We start from the raw sequence: 22,600 nt of genomic DNA on the forward strand, positions 1-22,600 counted from the left end.
AGATACTTTGTATGTACTTATGCAAATTCAATATTAATTTTATGTATTTCAAATACACATAAAATGTGTGTCGCTACAAATCCATATATATTTCAAATATTTTTTCAGATCAAATCTATCGATCCAAACATAACCTAAATTGATACAAAACACATGTAAAATTCACTTTTTCACTCTATAAGAAGTTAATTAACGAATTTGAAATTCATCCATTTTTTGAAGTGGAAATTCATCCATCTTAACATAGAATAAAATAAACTAAACACTTTATTCTTCTTCTTCTTTTCTTTTTTTTTTTTTCTTTTTGGTATAAATCCATCCTCGCCCCATCTTTAGTCGTAGACGTAAAAAATCCTCCAGAATATTCACGAAATTTCTCACAATTTGTTAGGAAATTCAATGAATTTTGATTGCTATTATTTTTACTTAGCCTAACGACAAGTCATTGCAATAAATATTGAGATACCTGCTGATTTCTCACCTATATTTGTTTGTAGCGCACATACATACAACTGGTGAGTGTAAGATCTATGTGTTACATGTTTATAAATAAAAAAAAAAGAAGAAAAAGATATATATCACATCAACAATGTTTAAATAAATTTATATTTGTACATTGTCAATGTATATTAGAGCCAAATAAATATCTGTCAGATCTCTTTAATTGTGTTAAATTGTGAGTTTGCTTTGATTTCCTTTTGACGTGTAATACCCCATTTTAGGATATTTAATTAAATTATTTTAAATTTAGGAGTATAAAAATAATAAATATTATAATTAAAGAAAGAGAGGACCCAAATAATTATTAAAAATCATTAAGATCAAAATTCAGCACATAACTTAATTATAAGTAAGCCTAAAATTGGGTCCACGAGTTCAAAGTCCATGATCCATGCATATTGAAAGAATCTTTAAGCTATCCACTGATTTATGTTCTAAAAACTTTTGAATATATACATACATATATATATATATATATATATTGTTCCCCTACACTAGGGGTGCAAACGAACCGAATCGAGTCGAATAATGATAAAATTTTAAGGTTCGAATTCGGATCGATAAGAGTATATTCGAGTTCGAGCTCGATTCGAAGTTCGATAATTTCAAATATTTTGGCTCGAGTTCGGCTCGAAATGAAGTTCGAGTTCGAGTTCGGTTCGAAATATTCGAACCTATTCGTGAACTATTCGAATATTATGGTTCGAAAGCTCGAAATGTATATATATTATTATATAATTATATTATATTAATTAAATATTAAGGCTCGCGAACTATTCGCGAACTATCGAACGGAGTAATTTCGGCTCGAGCTCGGCTCGAAAAAATGTTCGAACATGTTCGAATTCGGCTCGAGTTCGATAAACTCGAATACGAATCAAATATTATCGAGCGGGCTGAATGTTAATTGATTCTAAGTCGACAGAGGAGCGCTGACCTTTATTTTTTAAAAAAGTAATTTATGTGGCTTTTCTTCTTCTTAGATTAGATCGTGATTTGAGAAAACCTCCACCACCGCAAATCGCGATGTGAGAAACCCTCTTGCGCCGCATTCAACTATCCGCTGGAAACCCTTTTCAAAAACCCATTTCTCCTTTTTCAGAATCCCATTTCCCCTTTTTTTTTCAGGACGCGATCTGAGATCTCTGAGATCGGGAGAAGAAGAACAATTTTGTGGGTGCATCTCCGCTGGCAACATCGAGCGCCATCGTTCTCCGCCACCTGAAAGTCAACCGAAATAATTTGCTCCACCCTCGCACATCTCAGCTCGATGATTGAGTCGAAGAAGAGCTCCAGGCAGTCGTGGAGAGCTCGTACGTAGGTCGAGCGGGTCCAACTTTCCCGCCAGTTTCCTGCAGAGGCTGCTGCAGTTGGAGACGCATTCTCTGATCTCCGCCATGGTGATTGGGGTGGCTGGCCGTGGCGATTTATGGTGGTGATTGTGGTCAGACTGGCGTGGTCGAGCATGGGGTGTCCAGTCGATGTGGGTGGTTGGGCTTGGGGTGGCCGACGGCGATGAAGTGGGATGGGGCGTGGGGTGGTCACGCATGGGATGAGTTGGAAGGTGATGGGATGGTGGTGTAGGTGATGGGATATCTAATTTAGTGAATTTTAAAATTTTAAAAAAATAAAAAAATCTGATGTGGGTGTTAGCTGGTTGCCACCTCAGCTGGCACCCTAGGATGCAGGGGAAACAAAATCGTATATATATATATATATATTGATAAAATCTGAATATATTTTTTGAAATGATATCTAACTTGATCATCGAATGATTTTCGTTGCACATCCTGTTGGAGTACAATAATTTGCAGAAAAATGAGTTATGTACTCATTTAGAGTCGATAAATAATTCAAACTAATTGCATAAGAAACGAATTCTATAACGCAAGTAGAATTCGTAAAAAAATTTATTTTTAGATTATCAAATAGGTTGAATGAGAAAATTAATTGACATTATTTCGAATTTTATCGTGTTGAAAAATTAAATGAAAATATATATTTATATGTATATATATATATCATCAAAACATTTCAACATCTATAAATAGGAATCTTCTCATTTGCATTCGACGCATTAATTTTTTCTTCTCATTCTTTCTCATCTTTTGTTTAATTCTTCTGCGAATTTTTAAGTTTTTAGCACTTAAAATCTAAATTACAAGACATAAAATATTTGTTTGGAATTTTTAATTAGCTTTTTTCACTTAAATTCGATCTTTAGAATTAAATTCGAGAGTTGTTTCGAATTTGAAGCAAAATACTTAGATCCAAAATTTGCAAAACATAAAATATTAGATTTGGATTTTTAAGTTGAACAATTAAAATTCGAATTCATAGCGTTCCAAAATTTTAAAGTCAATAATCGTTGTATCTTGGGAAGTGTATTGTCAATAGCCATAAGCACCAGAGCAGGGCAATAACGTTTTAAGAAGAAAAAAAAAGTCAAATTCTTGCCTCGACTATTTTTTCATAGTCATTTTCGTTCACCCGCATATAGTCCATTTTTCCAAGACCGGTATTAATTTTACCCAACACAATTGTTATGCTGATTAGAACGATCGAACTCTATATCTCTTGAGCTGCTGTGCAGTTTAAAAATATTTGAGTTGCACCATTACCACCAACTATAATTTTTGGTAAAACGACAAATACTCGGTCCTACAATTAGTATAAGATCCAATGTCGTATATTCGATTCTCATTGATTGCAAGGAGTGCAATTATTGGGAGAAAAATTGTTGAAGTACAATAATTATCCATGTTGGATAAAACGATCGAACCAAACATTTGAATTTGAGTTACATCATTACCACAAACTATAAACAATAATGTCTTCGATCCTGCACATCACCAATTTGTTCGTGACGCAGGTGACCTCAAACCCCATCAACGTGGACATCGAGGAAGAATATATATAGACTTTATAGATGGGCATGTTCTCCTATATCAACTCGCTCGTCGGGAATGACTGATCATCCATATCCTTATTTTGAGTGACATATTTACTTACATCGATCACCCCCTTTTTTCTTCTAATTGTCACCCCCACTTTTGATGAAAAGTAAAAAAAATCATCTTGCTCGATAACGAATATCTATTAAGTTGTTCTGTAACTTCACCTTGGATCACTTCACAGAAAGTTTCTCCGTTTTAGTACTGTTAATGTTAATTAATTAATTTACATCTCGTTAAATTAATATATATATAAGGTAAGAGAATAAATGATTTAATTTATAAGTTCTCCTTAATTTACATAATAAAAATTATACAGAAAATTATTTAAGATATTTAAAAATCGCAATTCATACTCAATTAAAGTTGTTTCTCAATAAAAATATTTAGAAACACCTGATATCTTATGCACGAACATATATGTATTAATGTGTGTCGATTATGATAATTTATTTATCTATTTTGTGATGGGGAATTGTATTTTTCATCAAATATTGAATTCGAGATTTGGTCTTAAATTTGAGATATACATTGATATCAAACGAGTTATAAGACATATATCGATTATTATGTTATATTTGCATAACACTCTGTTGTATGGTAAATTGTAAATATAATAGTAGTAGTAGTAATATAATAATAATAATATTAATATTATTATGTCATGGGGATGAGGGATGCATTAAAATTAATGAAATGTCATTCAAATAAACCAAAATTAAACATCATAGCAATAAAACAGTATATGGGAAGTATTTTAAGTTGCCTCACCTTATTTAGCTGTGGATCGAAATTAAATTGAATTAAATAACCAATTTATAGTTCCCTCCAACCGAATTTAATTTCACTAGCCATCGAACTTTTCACTTTCTCAAACATTTATGAAAGTGGGTCATAATAACTCATAAATAACATTGTGTGGAAGTTATCAAGTTTGAAATAGCTTTTTTCGGGCTTCATTATCAAATCTGATAATAATAATAATTATTATTATATAATTAAATATTCATGGGTCCCATAATATAAATTGTTCTCACACGTATTTAAAAAAATAATGTAAAAGTAAGTTTTTTTTTAAAATAAAAAACGACTGATCTCGTGTAATGAATATTTTAATAAGATATAAAATATATAAGTAGCTAATGTGTTAATATGTTAAAGGTGACACAAAAACTTTGTATATCGATCGGTAATAATTTGTGAGACATTATCACAAAAGACTTATCATATAGATAGATTGGTAAAAGAATAACGAAAACACAAAAAAATCTTATTAAACGAGATAAATTTGTAATACTGCGGATATCTAACCGACTGACTAGAGAGTTATTCGAAAAAAAATATAAATATGAAAATTAGATCTTATATTTGCGACTTGTGGAAAAAGAAATGAAACATGCATATTTGGCATAAATGAAGTGTGTATAATGTTGTCGAGGTTGATTCATTATTTTTTTAAAAAACATATATTATCTTGATTATGTTTTTCACGTTACCATCTACTGTAAATTAGTTTGATTTCACGTCCCAAAAATAATTTATACTCAAATATACTTGAATATATATACTTTTCCATTCAAATATATATATATATATATATATATATATATATATATACTTTTTAATATTTTTGCGAGAAATTTCATTCTTCCTACGAAATATATATATATATATAAAACTCATATTTAAAAAAAAATCTTAAAACTATTTATGTCACGTACAGCTATAACGAATGCTGGGTCCCACTAGGCTCCTCATGACGTCACTCATTAGGTACGTGTATGGGTGTGAAACGCTGTGTTTTTTTCTTCGATCCGCGTCAGCGCGTGCCAGCCACGTCAACTGGAATTTTGGGCCTGTCAAATACATTCAGCCCAAATAAGAAGGCCCAACCATTTTCGTTCATATATCCCCTTTATATAATGAAAGAGCGACATAAATTTATATGATGATAGAACTTGCAAAATATTAAATCAGAAAAAAGGTCATTTGACAAGACAGTGTAGATTTATATTTAAGGGTCGGTCACTTATGAGACGATCCAACGAATTTATATTCGTAAGACATGTCGATTTGATTTATATAGAGTTAAAAGTAATAACTTAATTTTAACCTAAAAAATAATGTTTTTTCACGAGTCTTTGATTATTAGATCCGCATCATAAAATTATTCCGTAACACGGACACATATATATATATATATTTTTTGAAGGTAACATGGACACATATAATTACATGTATATATATATATATATTTATATCAATAATTTTTTTTATAAAAAAATCCAACTAGAAATCGCAAGCAAACATGCCCCAGCAGGCAGCAAGACAAAGTTAGGTACGCCATCAAATCCAAACTCTCTTTGCAAAGTACCCACTTGCCGAAACACCCTCCTGAAGATTCACTCCCCCAACATTTTTTTTTTAAAAAATTACATATATATATATATATATTATATAATATAGTAACTAGGGTAAATTGCATGAATCACCTTGCAATTGCATTGTTTTGACTTTATTCAAATTCCATAAAAAAGTCAAGAGTTGAAACACTCAACCTACCAAATATGAAGCCTAGTTTCTTTTTTGTTTGTTTATAATTAGGTCGGAAACGGTTACAAACGGGTCTCGAATACGAGATCTCCTCTTAATAATAGAAAAGGGCGAGATATGAAGTATGATTATATTTGGATTCATATATATATATATATTTTGAAGATGGTTTGGATTCAAATAATTATAAATGAACAGCGCCACCTTTTTATTCATCGTGAAACATATATATATATATATATATAATTTTTTTTTTGAAGTCATATATATATACAATTTTAAATGAAGGTTTTGTGGACATTCTTTCATTCCAGTACATTTATAAGGTCTGAAATCTATGATAGTTGAATATCTATTTTGTCTGCTGACCAGAGACCAGAATGAATTATTAAAATCATGATATTTTTGCTATTCTGCGATATTTTATGTTTAATAATTAATGTATCATGTTCGACAAATGAAATTTTTTTTATTGCTCTTTTACGAGTATAAATTGATTTATAAATATTTATATACGTGTAGCATCACTAAAAAGAAAAGAAAAGAAAGAGTGAACACGGGTCTCAAATCCTCATCTAGAGTTGTTATCTAGGGCTTATTTAAATTTTGTATTTGATGGGTTAGGCCAAGTTAAACATTTGACCCTCTAGAATTGGGCCTGCTAATTAATATATTGAAATCATTAACTGAATAAGGCTCAGTAAAGTTCAAGCCCAATAAAGATATATCCCACCAAACTCACCAAAACCTATGATATCTCAACTTTACTGATTTATATTCAAAAAGTGATAATATCATAATTGTATAAGGTAATGAATGGTCATATTATAATTTGAACTGGTTATATTTGTATAGGAATCTATCATGTTTGTAAAAAAAATGAAATACTAAACTGCAATTTGAATTGGTGAAAAAAAAAAAGAATATGTGTAATTTTGAATATATCATGCACTATATTATAAAGAGAATGCCGTATCACTTGCTTTGAATATGTTTGTCATACGGGAGTTGATATTTACACTCCATTTTGTGTTATCTACTCTCCATTTCATGTGTAAAATATGTATTCAATTTACTCACAAGTGAAATGCAAATAACAAAAAATGAAGTGTAAATATCAACTCACTTGTCATAATATCAATTAATCAACATTTATGATATATTTTCTTACGTATTATGTGGTGATTGAAGTATGTATATTTTTAGATATAATACGAGCGGTAAAAAAAAGACATGTGTAATTACTGTCACGTAAACACCTTCATGAAAAATACAAAACTAAAAATCATTTTATTAAAAAATGAAACATACAAGATCATCCTAATTTTGACAATATAACATTTCAAACTTGGACCGATATAAATATATAGCACTAAAAAACAAATTTATTGTTAAATGATGTCCTCTAAAATTTATTGATATTTACCAAAATAATTGCCTCCCTTCCATGTATTTACATTCTTTAACCAATAAAGTGGTTTCATATATACACAGCTGATTAATCCTAAGGCGAAGAGTGAAATAAATAAATAAATCGTCCATCTAAAAATGCAAATAAATCTACATAATTGTTTTTAAATTTAACATAAAAATGTGTATTAAATTATAATATAATCACAATCTTAACCAATAATTATGTGTATTAATGCCATGTCTAGCACTAATAATAATTACCATCGCTTTCTCGTAGATAGTGGCGTACACTTGCTTTGAATCTGTAATGGCCACTAAGTGCGCATGTAAACCTATCACTATCGTTTGTTTATATTACATGATTTAACTACTGATGAATTTGCTCCATCTTAATTCAATTAATAAAGTGGTGATAATATTATGTTAATGAGATCATACACTAAGGTAGTGTTTGGGAGAGTTTATAGGAATCATTTCTCATCTTTTCATTAATTTTTTTTTTTGAAATTTTGTGAAATTTTGTTAAAAAAAAGCTGAACTGCTTCCTATAAGCTATCCCAAACGCTACCTGAGGATAATAACCGAATCATGCATCTAATAATTCATATATTTACACATGAGTGTAATTAATGATATATTATTAATATGACAAATCATGAGACATTAGATCATGATTACATTAATACCCTTAAGCTAAGTTGAACTTTACCCACCAGAGTGTCTGACTCTGACACGTAGTTAACCTTATTAAAGTAATGTTTGTAACATTTAAAAATAAATGTTTATAATTTTTTTTCACAAATTCGTTAAAAAAATATTGATATTTCATACTCCATACCTCTCGATTATATAGTCGTATTTTTTTTTTCACACAGATGACAGATTAATAAAAATCATTGAAAAAACAATTTTTGTACAAACTTTTTATTTGAGTTATTTGCACCAAACACCCCTGTGAAATATTAAAAATGCACACTTCACCCCTGTGAAATTTTAATAGGCATCTTCAACCCTAACCTTTTAAAAAATTAGCACACTCGCCCCTTCAGATGAGTGATTATTGCGCACGCGCCCCTCATGCGACTGGGCAAAAATTTTGATATTTTTTTTGCACCAAATACCCCTGTGAAATATAAAAAAATGCATATTTGACCCCTATGAAAATAATTTTTAAATCTATTCAACCCATAATACACAATTTTTATTAAAATCTAATTATAAAATATTTAGCAAACACTTTTCGTTTTATTGATTTTAATTTTAATTTTAAATTTAAATTTATTATGATTATATAATTATTTTCTAAAAAATATTATTATTTTATCTTTTTATCAATATTTTATTAAACTTTCTTCTTGTTTCCAACTTCTCAATTAAAAATGCATTCATAAACGAGATTTAAATACCTAAAAGTACCAAAATATTAAATCAAAATGATAATTTCATGCATATTACTTTTCAATTTATGATTATAGATTTTTGAACCAAAATCTAAATTTTTTAAAATGCATTGCAGAATTTGCATTAAATGATAATACACAATATTTATTAAGATCTAATTATAAAATATTTTTAAAACATTTTTAATTTTATTTATTTTTAATTTTTAATTTAAATTTATAATTTTTAATTAATTTATTTCTAAAAAAATTATTACTTTATCTCGTTATCATTATTTTATCAAATCACTTCGTATTTTCAATTTTTTCATTAAACATGATTCATAAATAATGATTTAAATATCTAAAAATACCAAAATATTGAACCAAATGATAAGTTCATGAATGTTACCTTTTCGATTTATAATTATATAAGCATGTTATTTTTTTATTATTTATTACAAATTGTGCAATGCATATTCTCGAAAAATTTAAATTTTGGTTCAATAATATATAGTCCTAAATCGAAAAAGCAATATGTTTAAAATTATCGGTTTAGTTCAATATTTTGGTACTTGAAATTATTTAAATACTTGTTTATGAATGCATGTTTAATGAAAAAGTTGGAAACAATAAGAAAGTTTAATAAAATAATGATAACAAGATAAAATAATAATATTTTTTAGAAAATAATTATATAATCATAATAAATTTAAAATTAAAAATAAAATTAATAAAACAAAAAGTGTTTGCTAAATATTTTATAATTAAATTTTAATAAAAATTGTGTATTATGGGTTGAATATATTTAAAAATTATTTTCACATGGGTCAAATATGCATTTTTTATATTTCACAGAGGTATTTGGTGCAAAAAAAATATCAAAATCTTTGCTCAGTCGCATGAGGGGCGCATGCGCAACAATCACTCATCTAAAGGGGCGAGTGTGCTAATATTTTAAAAGGTTAGGGTTGAAGATGCCTATTAAAATTTTACATGAGAGAAGTGTGCAATTTTAATATTTCACAGGGGTGTTTGGTGCAAATAACTCCTTATTTTATCACTATTTAGTGTATTCAAAAAATGATTACATCAATTTTTAAAGTGTAGCTAATAGAGATATATATATTAGTAAAAGAATGTTAAAAAATATGACAAAATATGATATATACATATATATTTAGAACATTAAAAACAACGTAATTATATAATTGAGACGGAGAAAATACATTTATTTTTACATTATATTTTTCGCCCATGTAAAAAAGCACAAATTACTTGCACACAATAAACTAATTTATTTTATCTCGAATTTTGTCATTTTACGGTCCCTTTTTTACAGACGGTAGCCGTTGAAATCCCCCACGACACCGACAAAAGCATTCCCCCATTTGACATTTTAATTAATTAATTAATTAATAATAATTAATAAATAAAGAATTCATCACAGTTAAAAATGGAATCCCAATATATATTTATGAAGATATGACGTGAAAGGCGAACAAGATTTCTTCTTTACAAATCCCAAACCTCGGGTTTATGCATCTCATTCCTTCTTCAATCAATGCTCTTATGAATGTGGGAGCTCTGCAGATATGTCATCGGGAGCCGAATTCGACGATCGAATACTGTTACTGCGCTCCAATTCTCCGGCATCCGATGCAGATTTGGAACGAGGAGGCACCCAATCGCCGTACAGGAAGAATGCTGCCAGTAATAATCACCAAGGCTGCCTTCCCTCGGATCTATCGAACCGGCTGGATCGTGGGTTTTCAGGTTCCGGTCGTAGGTTGAGCGTCAAGCTCCGATCCGATCACCGCTTTTCTTCTTCTTCCCATTCCACTTCCAATCATTGCGTTAGCGCCAATGCCGATGATTTTCTTGGTGATAGTGCGCCGCCGGAATGGGCACTTCTGCTGATCGGTTGTCTACTAGGTGTTGCTACTGGGCTCTGTGTTGCCGCTTTTAACCGTGCGGTTAGTTCGTTGGATCAAGGTTTTTAAAAATGTGTTCTTTTGAATGCTTAGTCGTTTTCGATGTTCAATAAGTCAAGATTTTGTTGTATGTTGTATGTTGTAGTTGGATTGATTGACAAAGCTTGTTTGTTTGTTATCTGTTCATTGTTGTGCTTCCAACCCTCGATACTCTGTAGCTAATGCCAGAAAATGGCTGTGAGTACTTGAAATGTGGTCATTTATGTGTTAATCATGGATGTTTTAGAGCAGGACAAGGAATAACATGGTAAGGGGGGAGCTCCCAGTTAGTCTGATTTTTATGCAAATGAATTGGCACTCATACTGTAGAACTTAGAACTTCACTTAGTAATGCACATCATCCACTGGATCTAATTTTAATTTTACAACAATATTTTCAGCTACCTTGTGTTTTTCTTAGGGTTATGGATGAATATTTAGGACAAAATAGGAAATTTTCATTTACTTTTATAGTGGTTTTTACATGGATCACAAAAACATAAAAGTCTTTAAGTTCTTTTGTGTATTTATTTATCTGTCTTTTCTTGTCGCTGCTTCGTGCACAGACCTAAGAGTCAAAATTCCCCGCCTTTTTGTTGTGCAACTCTTCTATTGTTTTTGTTGTAGTCATTGTGCTGTATCCTTGATATGAACTTTGGCAGCAATGCCTGGATGTTGGATTTGCTAAATCTCTGAAATAATTTAGTGCATTTATTCATGGATTCACCCATCAGTTAATATGAAAAAAGTTGCACTCAATGTCATGCTAATAAAGTTTGATGCGGCCAACATGTTAAGATATGATTTCACACTTCAATAATTAATCAAATCAGATATTCAGACTTCCTAATTTGGTTTTTCCTTTTGGAAGTCCAACAATGTCTCAGAAATGTTTTATGAGCTATGAATTTTATTGCGTTGAAACATTGGTTCAAAACCTCTTCATTCCTAATTTCCTATGTCAAAAAAAAAACCTCTTCATTCCTTATTCATAATAAATATTGGGAAGACATAAGGTTTGCTTAATTTAGGTCCATGTAATACATGAATGGGCATGGGCTGGTACCCCAAACGAAGGTGCCGCTTGGCTCCGGCTACAGAGGCTAGCTGATACGTGGCATCGGATACTTTTGATTCCGGTTTTAGGTGGAGTTGTTGTGGGTGTTCTACATGGCCTCCTTGAGATATTGGATCAAATAATGCAGTCCACTTCTTTGCAAGGACAAGGCTTCGACATTTTTGCAGCAATCTTCCCGACAGTGAAAGCCATCCAGGCTGCTGTAACTTTAGGCACTGGTTGTTCTTTAGGACCTGAGGGGCCCAGCGTAGATATTGGAAAATCATGCGCCAATGGATTCTCAATGACCATGGAGAATAATAGAGAACGGAGGATTGCTCTTGTTGCTGCTGGTGCAGCTGCTGGAATTGCTTCAGGTACTCGTCTATTTTGGTTGATGTTTATTACTTCAATATGGGTTTATGACATATGATTTAGCATGCCTTTTGGTTTATAAATTGTTTTCTTTCTCCCCCCACCGCATTGTCGTTGGTGAGAGATCAGGGTCGGGGAAGGAACCGAAAGGGGGTTCTTTTCTCTGGAGGTTTCATTGTTTTCTCATTACTGCTACATCAGCACCATGGATGGATACACTCTCGAGAATGTTTTGTTGTATATATACATATATATTAATTTGTTACTCTTATTTTCATATCAACCTTTGTGATAGATAGGTTGCCTTTATGCTCCAATTGCTCTTCAGGTTTCAATGCTGCAGTTGCTGGATGTTTCTTTGCTATTGAAACAGTTCTGAGGCCCCTCCGTGCTGAAAACTCTCCTCCATTTACAACCGCAATGATAATATTGGCATCCGTTATCTCGTCTACTGTTTCAAATGCCGTGCTTGGCGAGAAACAGGCTTTCACAGTGCCCACGTATGATTTGAAATCTGCTGCTGGTATTTTATCTGATTCTAGTGTGTTAAAACTGAAACCATATTTTGGGGTGTGCTGCCTGATTATCTTCATTATTTTGAACATGCTCTTTTCTTTTTATGTTATTTGGTGAAAAACAGATATTGCAATGCATGATGTGAAGCTGATGCTAATCAATGTAGGTTATCATCAATTAACCCAGCCAATTGTGTTATAGGGTGGAAAATGGCACACAAGCTGTTAAGCTTATATAAATTAATTCGATCTGGTTCATAGTAATTAAAAGCGCAAGGCCCCACTAAAGCTCTCTAAGTGTCCTCAGGCTTTAAGCTCAATGCACATGCTTTAGGGAAATTAAGCTCAATAAATAAATGTTCTAAAAAAAATAAAAATCAAATCAAATTTTTTTTTTCAAAAAACAGAGATATCAAATATTGAATTCATCATCATCTTCAGCTTCCAAATAATTTAATTTAAAATGTCAGGGCAAAGGGCAGAGGCGATGCGTGGCAGAGGCAACATGAGGCAATTGATGTTAGGATTTTTGTTTCTTTTTTTAAAATAAATAAATAAACAGAGGAGAAATCACACTTTTAAATGACGAATTCTCCTCTGTCAGATTTTCCCAAAAAGGCTATTTTTCTCCAAAGTGCGCTTTGCATCCCAAAAAAGTGTGCTATTCATGGAAGGCGTGCACTTTTGAAGAAGTTTGCACATTTTTTGAACAATTACGAATTTGACTAATCATAGCGTTGAGCACAACAAACTCATTTTTCTGCTGTATATTCTACTGAACATTCTCAAACTTTGGATCTAGGACAGAAGTTTGTGCGTTTAACTTAATTGTTTCTTTTCGCTGAATGAGGAACTGAGGGTGTATATCTAATCATTATATTTGTTATTTCCTTGTCTCAGAGCTTCCTTTGTACCTTATATTGGGAATGCTATGTGGAGTAGTAAGTGTAGCTTTCACTCGCTTGGTATCTTGGTTCACCAAGGCCTTCCAGTTACTCAAAGAAAAATTCGGGATCCCAGACGTAGTATGTCCTGCTTTGGGGGGTTTAGGGGCTGGGCTAATAGCTCTCAATTATCCTGGAATATTGTATTGGGGTTTCACAAATGTTGATGAGATTTTACACACGGGAAAGACTGCATCAGCGCCTGGAATCTGGCTTCTAGCTCAATTATCTGCAGCTAAAGTTGTGGCCACTGCTTTATGTAAAGGGTCTGGCCTTGTTGGTGGCCTATATGCTCCAAGTTTAATGATTGGTGCTGCTGTAGGTGCTGTATTCGGGGGCTTTGCCGGGGAGCTAATCAATCCAGCTATTCCAGGAAATGCTGCCATTGCTGAGCCACAGGCATATGCATTAGTAATTTTCCCGTGCTTTAAGCTTACTCGTAATAATTTTAACTTTTTCTTAGTTCTGTGCCATTTTTATTGTTGACGATATCTCTGCTGCTTCCTTGTGTAATTCAGGTGGGGATGGCTGCAACATTAGCGTCTGTTTGTTCGGTACCCTTGACTTCTGTTCTTCTTCTCTTTGAGCTGACTAGAGATTACAGAATATTGCTTCCACTCATGGTGGGTCTTGATCTGAGAACTTACTCGCTTCTACGTGTTTGAAAATCCGATGGTCCTGCTGTGGTTAGGTTGACTTGAAATGTTCAATTATTGATCTTACATCTGTGCTTTAAATGAGTGCTTTTTTTTAGTATAAAATATGTGAATAGGGGCATTCGGTTTATATACTTGGGCAACAAAGTTTTCTGCTAAATCAGCTGGTGAAGTAGGAACACTTGACAGATGATAAATGTCTCACTTATGCTTCTAAATAAAAAGTTATGTTATTTTCTTATTATTATTTTTGTACCAATTGGGGGGGGGGGGGGGGGGGGGGGGGGGGAGGAGGAATGCATTTATTTTATCAAAACTGTCTTACATTTTTGTGGCTGATTTTGGGTTTTCCACATTTGAGGGGAGATATCCCTTGCACAGAGGCAGTTTTGGGGCCATAATATTATCAGTATATGCAATTATATTTTAGCCTATTCATTTAGTTTTCTGTTATCTAATATTGTTGGTTTTGTACTAATTTTGTGGTTGCAACATAAACCGCGGTGATGGTGCAGAATATTGCAAGATACTGTGCTACAATGAGTTTTAGTGGTCTATTCCACTAGTTAGTTACGTCATTTTTAGCAGCTTTATCTGTAAGATCACCACTGTATGGTTATCCTGGATAATCATTGAGCACAGATATTGCAAAATGAAATTTGTTTGGCGTGCTTTGAGTATCATTTACGATTGATAAGAACTCTTAGAGCATATGTTTTTTTAGCACATTGTTCCTTTTTTCTCTTTTTGTTTTGTTTTGTTTTGGTTTTGTTTTTGTTTTTGTTATTGTTTTGTTTTTTGGCGGAGTATCTGGATTCTTTAACAAACTGTTCCTTTCAATATGAGCTAGATAGCATATTGCTAACATCTTGACTTTTTTTGTCGATATCATGAGCAGCACACAAACTTCAGATGGCTTGAGCCTATTACATGGCTTCCTGATGGGCTTTTGATTTAAAGTAAAAAATGCATTGGTGAATTGGTTATTTAAAACTGCTTGTTTGATGTGTTGCAACAGGGGGCTGTTGGATTAGCGATATGGGTCCCCTCTGTGACAGCTCAACCAAAAGAACCTGAGGTATCTGATACAAGGCGTTCCCCCCGAGGTTATTGCGCTCTTTCACCGGATGAAGATAAAAACGAGGATATATGGAGACAAAATGGAGAAGGGAATGATGTAGAACTCTCAGTTATTAGCAACTCTAAGAACCATCAATCAACGGATATTGAAATGTTACTGGAGGACTTGAAGGTCTATCTTCTGTCCTTTGGGATAAACTTAGTGGGAAAAGAAACCGATTTTAGCATTACATTGTCCTTATTATATGTTCGTGTATGCAGCTGTTAGCAAAAAAACTAAAGTAATGTAGTATTTTAATGCTATAATCAGGTATCTCAGGCCATGTCAAACAACTATTTGAAGGTTTCCCCGATGCAAACTGTCAGAGAGGCACTAAACTGCATGACTGATGGTCAACAGAACTGCGTCATTGTCGTTGACGCCGAAGATTATTTGGAAGGAATTTTAACATATGGTGACATCAAACGGTGCTTATACAAAAAATCTGGTGACAATTCCGACCGGAGTGCAGCAGATGTATGTTTTTAATGACATTGACAACTCTATTATTTGATTGGTCTACATCCAATGTTGGTCCTCTCATTCATTTGCAATATCTTCGATACTGAAAAGATATTTCACACGTTTCAACAATCATGAATTCCTTTGCAGGTAAACACTTATACCGTGTCTTCAATTTGCACTCGTGGGATAAGTTATCGTGGACGGGAACGTGGGCTTTTGATTTGCTACCCAGATACAGATCTGGAAATTGCTAAGCAGATTATGGAGGCTAAGGAAATCAAGCAACTGCCTGTTGTTAAGCGGGCCGGAGATGCTCAAAGAGAAACAAAGCGCCGAATTGAGGCTATTCTTTATTATGATTCTATATGGAATTGTCTCAGGTACTAACTGTTTTGTTTATCACTTCATTGAATACTAGTGCATTATATTCCTCTGCCAATATACTCTATATCTTCTCCTTTATACATTCATGAATGAATTGGACCGTATAAAGCGTACTCCATTCTTTAACAAGTAAATAATTCCTCGTGTATAAAATCATATCACAAAATTAGCGGCGGCATGTGACAATGTTGTAATGCATGTTGAAGTTGGGAACAAAACTTGTGATTTTACAACTATCCATAGCGATTCAAGTAATATATTTCTGAAGATTATATTGTGGAATGTGACGGGTATTTGGTTTTAATCTTTCTTTTCTAGTCAGGTAACCCTCTTGTGCTTGCACTGATTAGTTCAGCTTTTCGTTCTGTGGGGTTCGTTTGAGTATAACTATGTGACTATGAATTTCATGCCACATGATAATATCGGGGTAGTTGATGATATATAGTTTGTGTGTGGGCACTTTAAGGCTGCGTTTACTTGGCTTGATAAACTTAGGATGAGTTTATTAATCTAATCTTATCCCTTGTTTACTTACAAAAAGTTAATTCTCCACAAATCTGAAAGCCCGTCATTTAACCCTCATTTCAAGTGATATCTCATCCTTCATTTCTCAAGGGATAACTCATCATGATCTATTTTTTTGGAAAAAAATCCACATAAAACCTAATCTACCCTCTCTTGATTTGTTATTTCCATGATTCTTTATAACTCTATGTTTGAATTTTGTTTATGAATATCAATAAAATATTATGTTTATTTTTATCTAGAGGATATTCATGCTTATAGAAGTTTTTAATTGTTAAATTAAATTTTTTATGCAATTTTATGTTTCAATTAATTACAACCTTACTGTATTTATAGCTAGAAAGTTAGTTTTGTTTTTTATTTTTATGTTAGTTTTGTTTCTTGCATAGCATATTTTTTCGTATTATGATGCATGTGATAAATGTTTTAAATTGTATTTGATGTATCATAAATCATCTTACTTTCCTCGTTCATGATAGAAAGATTTTTTTTTTCTTCAATTTATCAATTTTATGTAACTATGAAAAATACATATTATTTTGTTAAATGAAAATGTCTCACATGTGAATCAATAATAATTTAAAATATTTAATAATAATCCAATCCAAAATTTATGAATACAAAAGTAAACTTAAGATTATTTATCATAGGTGGAGGGTAAAAATGTAATTCGTCTCTCAATCATTATTTCAATTTCAAAATTAATAACTCAAAGTAAACATGTTACTGTTTATCCATTATTATTCCACATCCTTTAAAGTCATTTTAATAGTCCTAGTATGATTTATCCATATGTAATCTCATCCCACTAAGTAAACGCAGCCTAAAGATAAATATAATGAATGAGTTATGAGTCTTATGACATGATATAATGATCGTGTAGTTTTGAGAAATTATGAAATTTTAATAAAAATTATATGTTTATGCTGGTTTATGTGAATGATGTGAAATTTAATTTTCGGAATTGAAAATTAAACTGAGATGGTAATTCTTGATTCCAGAAGCAAAATCTCCGAAAATGAGTCTAAATATTATCTTTCTTTTTTTCCCCCAAAAATATTAAAGAATGGCCAGAGGATGACTTTGATCAAGAATGATGGTTCATTTGATAATGTTTCTAAGATACTTGTTTCTTCCTGCTTGTGGCTTGTGTAGAGATGAGATAAACCGCAGAAAATCGATCGACCAGCAGAACGATGACTTGGGGACGATCATCGTTATGAATGGTCATCAATGATTACCCGAAACGAACCTTTATCACAGCTTATATAGAGGTGAATTACTTCTGCAGAAATCATTAGTGTACTGAGATTCATATATGATATATGTCACAGAGGGAAGGTATTTTTCATTCCCACTTTCTTAGGGTAGAATGGTGATATTTGGTAATACCCCTACACTTCCCTTTAAATGTAATCTAGCTCCTCTATTATTGTACATGTCAATTACCACTGCCTTTGTATAACAAATTAGTTGAGTTTTTATGCAAGAAAAAATTAAGATGTGCAAAGATTTATGCTGTGTTTGTATTTCAGTTCTTGAATAACTTCATGCTAGCGTCATTATGTAATGTAAACCAAAGATTTTGGCCACTAAGATTATATCTTGGAAAGGAAAGGAAGCAATCAATCACATGTAATTAAATCCTCATTCCATATATTTTCAAGCATAAACACACTGTCTCTTTGGAAAAATTTTAGGTTACACTTGAATGGATGAATTTGATTTAAGGGAGAATTTTGATACGAGGAATGATTCAAGGGTTTTGGATGTATTTGAATTTCGCCACAATTACTATTGAAAGTGATTGAAGTGAATTTAAAATTTATCCACTCAAATTCAAACATTAAATAATTTGGCTAAATCTCTCTTTAATCTTGTAAAAATAATAATTAAAGAAAAAAAGAAGAAAACTGAACCAAAATTTCCAATTTTTTAGCTTCTTCAAGCCAAATCAGAATATTTTTATCCGAATTTGTGAAAGCCAAGGTCAACTTGTTCATGTAAAACACTGATTGATTTTTAAAAAAATATATAAAAACCAAACAAGAAAAGAATTTCATTTGTCATGAAAAGATAGTAAAGCATATCCATCCATAAAAGTAAAATTTCAATAATAAAACAAAAATTTACATATGTGGTCCAAGCGGCAATCGACTCATTAGCTGCTGATAAACTGAGGCGGCATTGGATGGATTCAAACCCGAATCCGTAACAGGCTCCATTTTGGGCTCAGGTTTGGGCATCATAAAGCCCAGATTGTGACCCATTGGGCCGCCCTGATTTTCAAAATACGAATGAACTGGCAACCTGCCTGGGTTGGGCCCTAATCCAGCCAGAGCCAAACTGGCGAAATCTGGTTGATATCATTAAATTGAGACATTAGTTTATAAAATTCATCATTATCTTTCTTTATATTACTAATCTCTCCCTATATATAAAGAATCTCCCCTTTAGACATCATCTTTTAAATTGTCAAAATTGCTCTTATGTAATATAAATATTACAATTTTATTTTTATTTGTTTTTTTTTTAAATTTTGATATTTCAAATTTTCATATTTTTCTCAACTAAACATTGTAGATAAGATAAATTGATAAAAAAAATTTAAATTTATTTTTATATTATTTTATAAATGTTAAAAAATAAATTTAAATATTATTGAAAAAATAATATTTATATATAACATACAATATTAAATATATTGTATGATTTTATACACACGCAACGCGTGTGCGATTATGCTAGTATAATTAATACATGCTTGGCCTTGAATGCAAACATCAAAGTCCTCAGTTTCTGATTTTGAAATAATCGAATCATTTTCTAAAGCATTAAGATCCTTAGAACTATAAGATTCATGTTCTGAATCAGATTTAGAGGTTAAGAATATTTTGAATAATTCTTCTTTAATATTATCGTCAATATGAAGATTTTTAATCTTTTCTTTGGTTCAATACTTATTTGCATAATGACATTTTTTGCCACATTTATGACATATAATTTTATATTTTTTCTTTGAGTAGATTCTTTTCTGCTAACACATTTCTTTACATTTTTCTTTTTTATCTTTTTGTTTTTCTGATAAGTTACGATATTTTTTATAAAATTTGTTAGATCTAATTAGATCTATCTTGTTCAATTGATTTCCTTTTATACTTAGAAATATCAATATCAAATTGGTCACAAAAGGGAAAGATCTTCTTGAACACAAATACTTATTAATTTTTCATAAATATAGGTGTCGTAATGAATAGAAAAATTATCTTTCCTTAAAGTTTTTCTTATTTTTTTGAGCAAATAAACTTGGAAGACCATCAATAAATTTGGCTTTCCACTGACTAATATTACAGTCAAGTAATTCATAAATTCTAGATAAGAAAGTATCTTTATACCAACGAAAATCAGTTACATCTTAATAAATTACTTAATAAGATTTTAATATTTTCACTATTGTCAGTAAAACGATCAGTAAAATGTTCAATCATAGTTAGCATTAAAGTAAGCGACTTGAGAGTTGGAGAATCGTATGCGTTCTGAACATCCGAAGTTGTTTTGATTGTATTGTATTTTTTCAGTTCAGTTGTAAAACTGAAGTATTGTAATTACAAGTTGTTTCAGTATTATTATGTCATGTTATCCTATTCTTGATTTTGAGTGCGAAATCTCTTAAGTGGAGGAGAATGTTGTATCCCATAACCAAATTGAGCTAATTCAATGCCTAATTATGTTTAATTGTCTAAAAATGATTAAGAAAGCTCCAAATGGGTTTAAAGAGTTCAAAAATAGAATCAAAACACTCAAAAATGGTAAGGATGGCTCCAAGTTGTTGGAAGGACCAGATGATCCGAACCCTAAGATCGGACCATCTGAAGTGTATTGATTCGGAAGCATGGTTTAAGCGTTTTCTGATTGAATATTATTTTCAGATTTAATTGCTCCTAAAATTTCATCTCTTTGAGAAATGAATAAATAATTATCCCACCAACCTTTTAGTTGGCCAGTAAAGTCTGCTACAAGCATTTTAGAAATATTTTTATCAGTATTGTCATTAGCTTTACAAACTTTGCTATATATAAGCATACGGTGAGCAAGATTAAAAATATGCTTATCAGCAAAACCATCAATATTACATTCATAAATACTTTTACCATCATAATTATTAAAAATAATATATTCATGTTCTTCATTAAGAACATCCATGAGAGCAAGGTTCTAAAAAACGCGAAACGCGTCAAAACGTGAATGTCAAGTTTCAAGTTTTTCAAGTTTAAACGAGATTACTACGAGTTTAAACGCAAAAAAACGTTTTTAACTTTTATTAAAATTTTAATTATATTAATTCAAATAATATATAAAATGATAAAATTACCATAAATTTAATATTAAATGAATAAATTTCAAGTTTTTAAAAACATAAAAGTTTTAAAATTATATTAATTAATAATTTTCTACATATATAAAAAATAATATAATAAAAATAAGCTCATTATCAATTAAGAATATGTTCTAAAAAGCGCGAAGCGCATCGAAGCGTGAAATTAAGCAAACGTATGTGGTATTAATACGAGCTTAAACATAAAATTTTAAATATCTAACACAAATTAATGGAGTAAATAATGTCTAAATATAATAAATTTAACTAGAATGCATTGATTTTTTTGCTAAAGTCTAATTCAATTTATTATATCATTCATTTTATATCAATTATCATTAAATACAAACTCAATTTAACTAGACTGCTTTAAAATATTAGTATTAATATTCTTCAATATGTACTGCATATACTCATCATTGGTGCACTTAACTATCCAAGATTGTACAATTTTTATATTGCTAGCATTACTTACTAATAAAATTGATAATTCATGTTCTTTCTTCGTGTTATTAATCATTTTTTGTATTTTAAAAAATTGCACTTAAGCGTATTTAATGACACTTAATATGATCAACATGTGTGTGATCGTTTTTAGCCGAAATGAGGTTTTTTTTACCGTTTTTAGCCGAAACGAGGCATTTTGGAGAAGTTTCAAGCTTAAACGAGATTAAACGAGGTTTAATCAAGTTTTTTAGAACACTGCATGAGAGTAAGTCTACTATAATAATATATAGTGTGAATAGGTCTATCGACCCATTTTACTTTATTAATTTCATCATTAGAAGAATTATTTTCTATTTCTCCATCTAAAGTAGAGACATTAAATTTTTTTAATTTCTTCTATGAATTTTTTTAATTCAGAAATGGAAGACTTTAATTTAAAATCTTTTATTTCAGGAGGTGGCTGAATAGAAGAAGACGCTATAGAAGCAATATTTGTTTCATCTTTTATTTTTATATGAACATCTGATTTTATATGATTTATAGCAAAAATAATCATTTCAATTCTATTATGTAAAGAAATAATTTCTTCTCCTGCAGTTAAATATAAATTAGTATAATTTTGCTTTTCAAAAATTTGATTAATATGTTTAACAGTAACATGTAACACATCATTATCAAAGAGTTTAGAGAAAGTAGTAAAATTTAAAATTTTATTATTCTTTTCAATTTGAAAAGATTGTTGAAGAGGATGGATGATTTGTATGAATCGAAACAAATGGATCATTCAATCGAAAATTTTTAATTATGTCAAGTTTTAGTTTCTGGTTCTTGTGGATCGGAATGTCGATAGTGAATGATAAGATAAGGAGATGAACATATGTATCATTATGTTAAACAGGTACACCAATCCTTCTGTGGGACTTTAACATGGCTGCTGGAAAAGAGCACTGTGTTATCGAAATAC

General features: G+C 31.0%; 1 protein-coding gene across 2 annotated transcripts; it reads left to right on the top strand.

The window, feature by feature from the left end:
• Nucleotides 1-10,297: 10,297 nt before the first annotated feature.
• Nucleotides 10,298-18,316, top strand: LOC140890496 (chloride channel protein CLC-f). Of its 2 annotated transcripts, none has more exons than XM_073298339.1 (9): nucleotides 10,298-10,776; nucleotides 11,805-12,207; nucleotides 12,534-12,728; nucleotides 13,621-14,075; nucleotides 14,183-14,287; nucleotides 15,339-15,572; nucleotides 15,711-15,917; nucleotides 16,053-16,285; nucleotides 17,970-18,316. In XM_073298339.1, the coding sequence occupies exons 1-9, from the start codon at nucleotides 10,396-10,398 to the stop codon at nucleotides 18,049-18,051; spliced, it is 2,295 nt and encodes a 764-aa protein (XP_073154440.1). In that variant the 5' UTR covers nucleotides 10,298-10,395; the 3' UTR covers nucleotides 18,052-18,316. The 2 variants fall into 2 exon arrangements, with proteins under 2 accessions (XP_073154440.1, XP_073154441.1); XM_073298340.1 differs by having other exon boundaries at nucleotides 13,621-14,063.
• Nucleotides 18,317-22,600: the final 4,284 nt, after the last annotated feature.

This window comes from Henckelia pumila, chromosome 3, assembly GCF_033568475.1.
Source record: "Henckelia pumila isolate YLH828 chromosome 3, ASM3356847v2, whole genome shotgun sequence".
NCBI lineage: Eukaryota > Viridiplantae > Streptophyta > Magnoliopsida > Lamiales > Gesneriaceae > Henckelia > Henckelia pumila.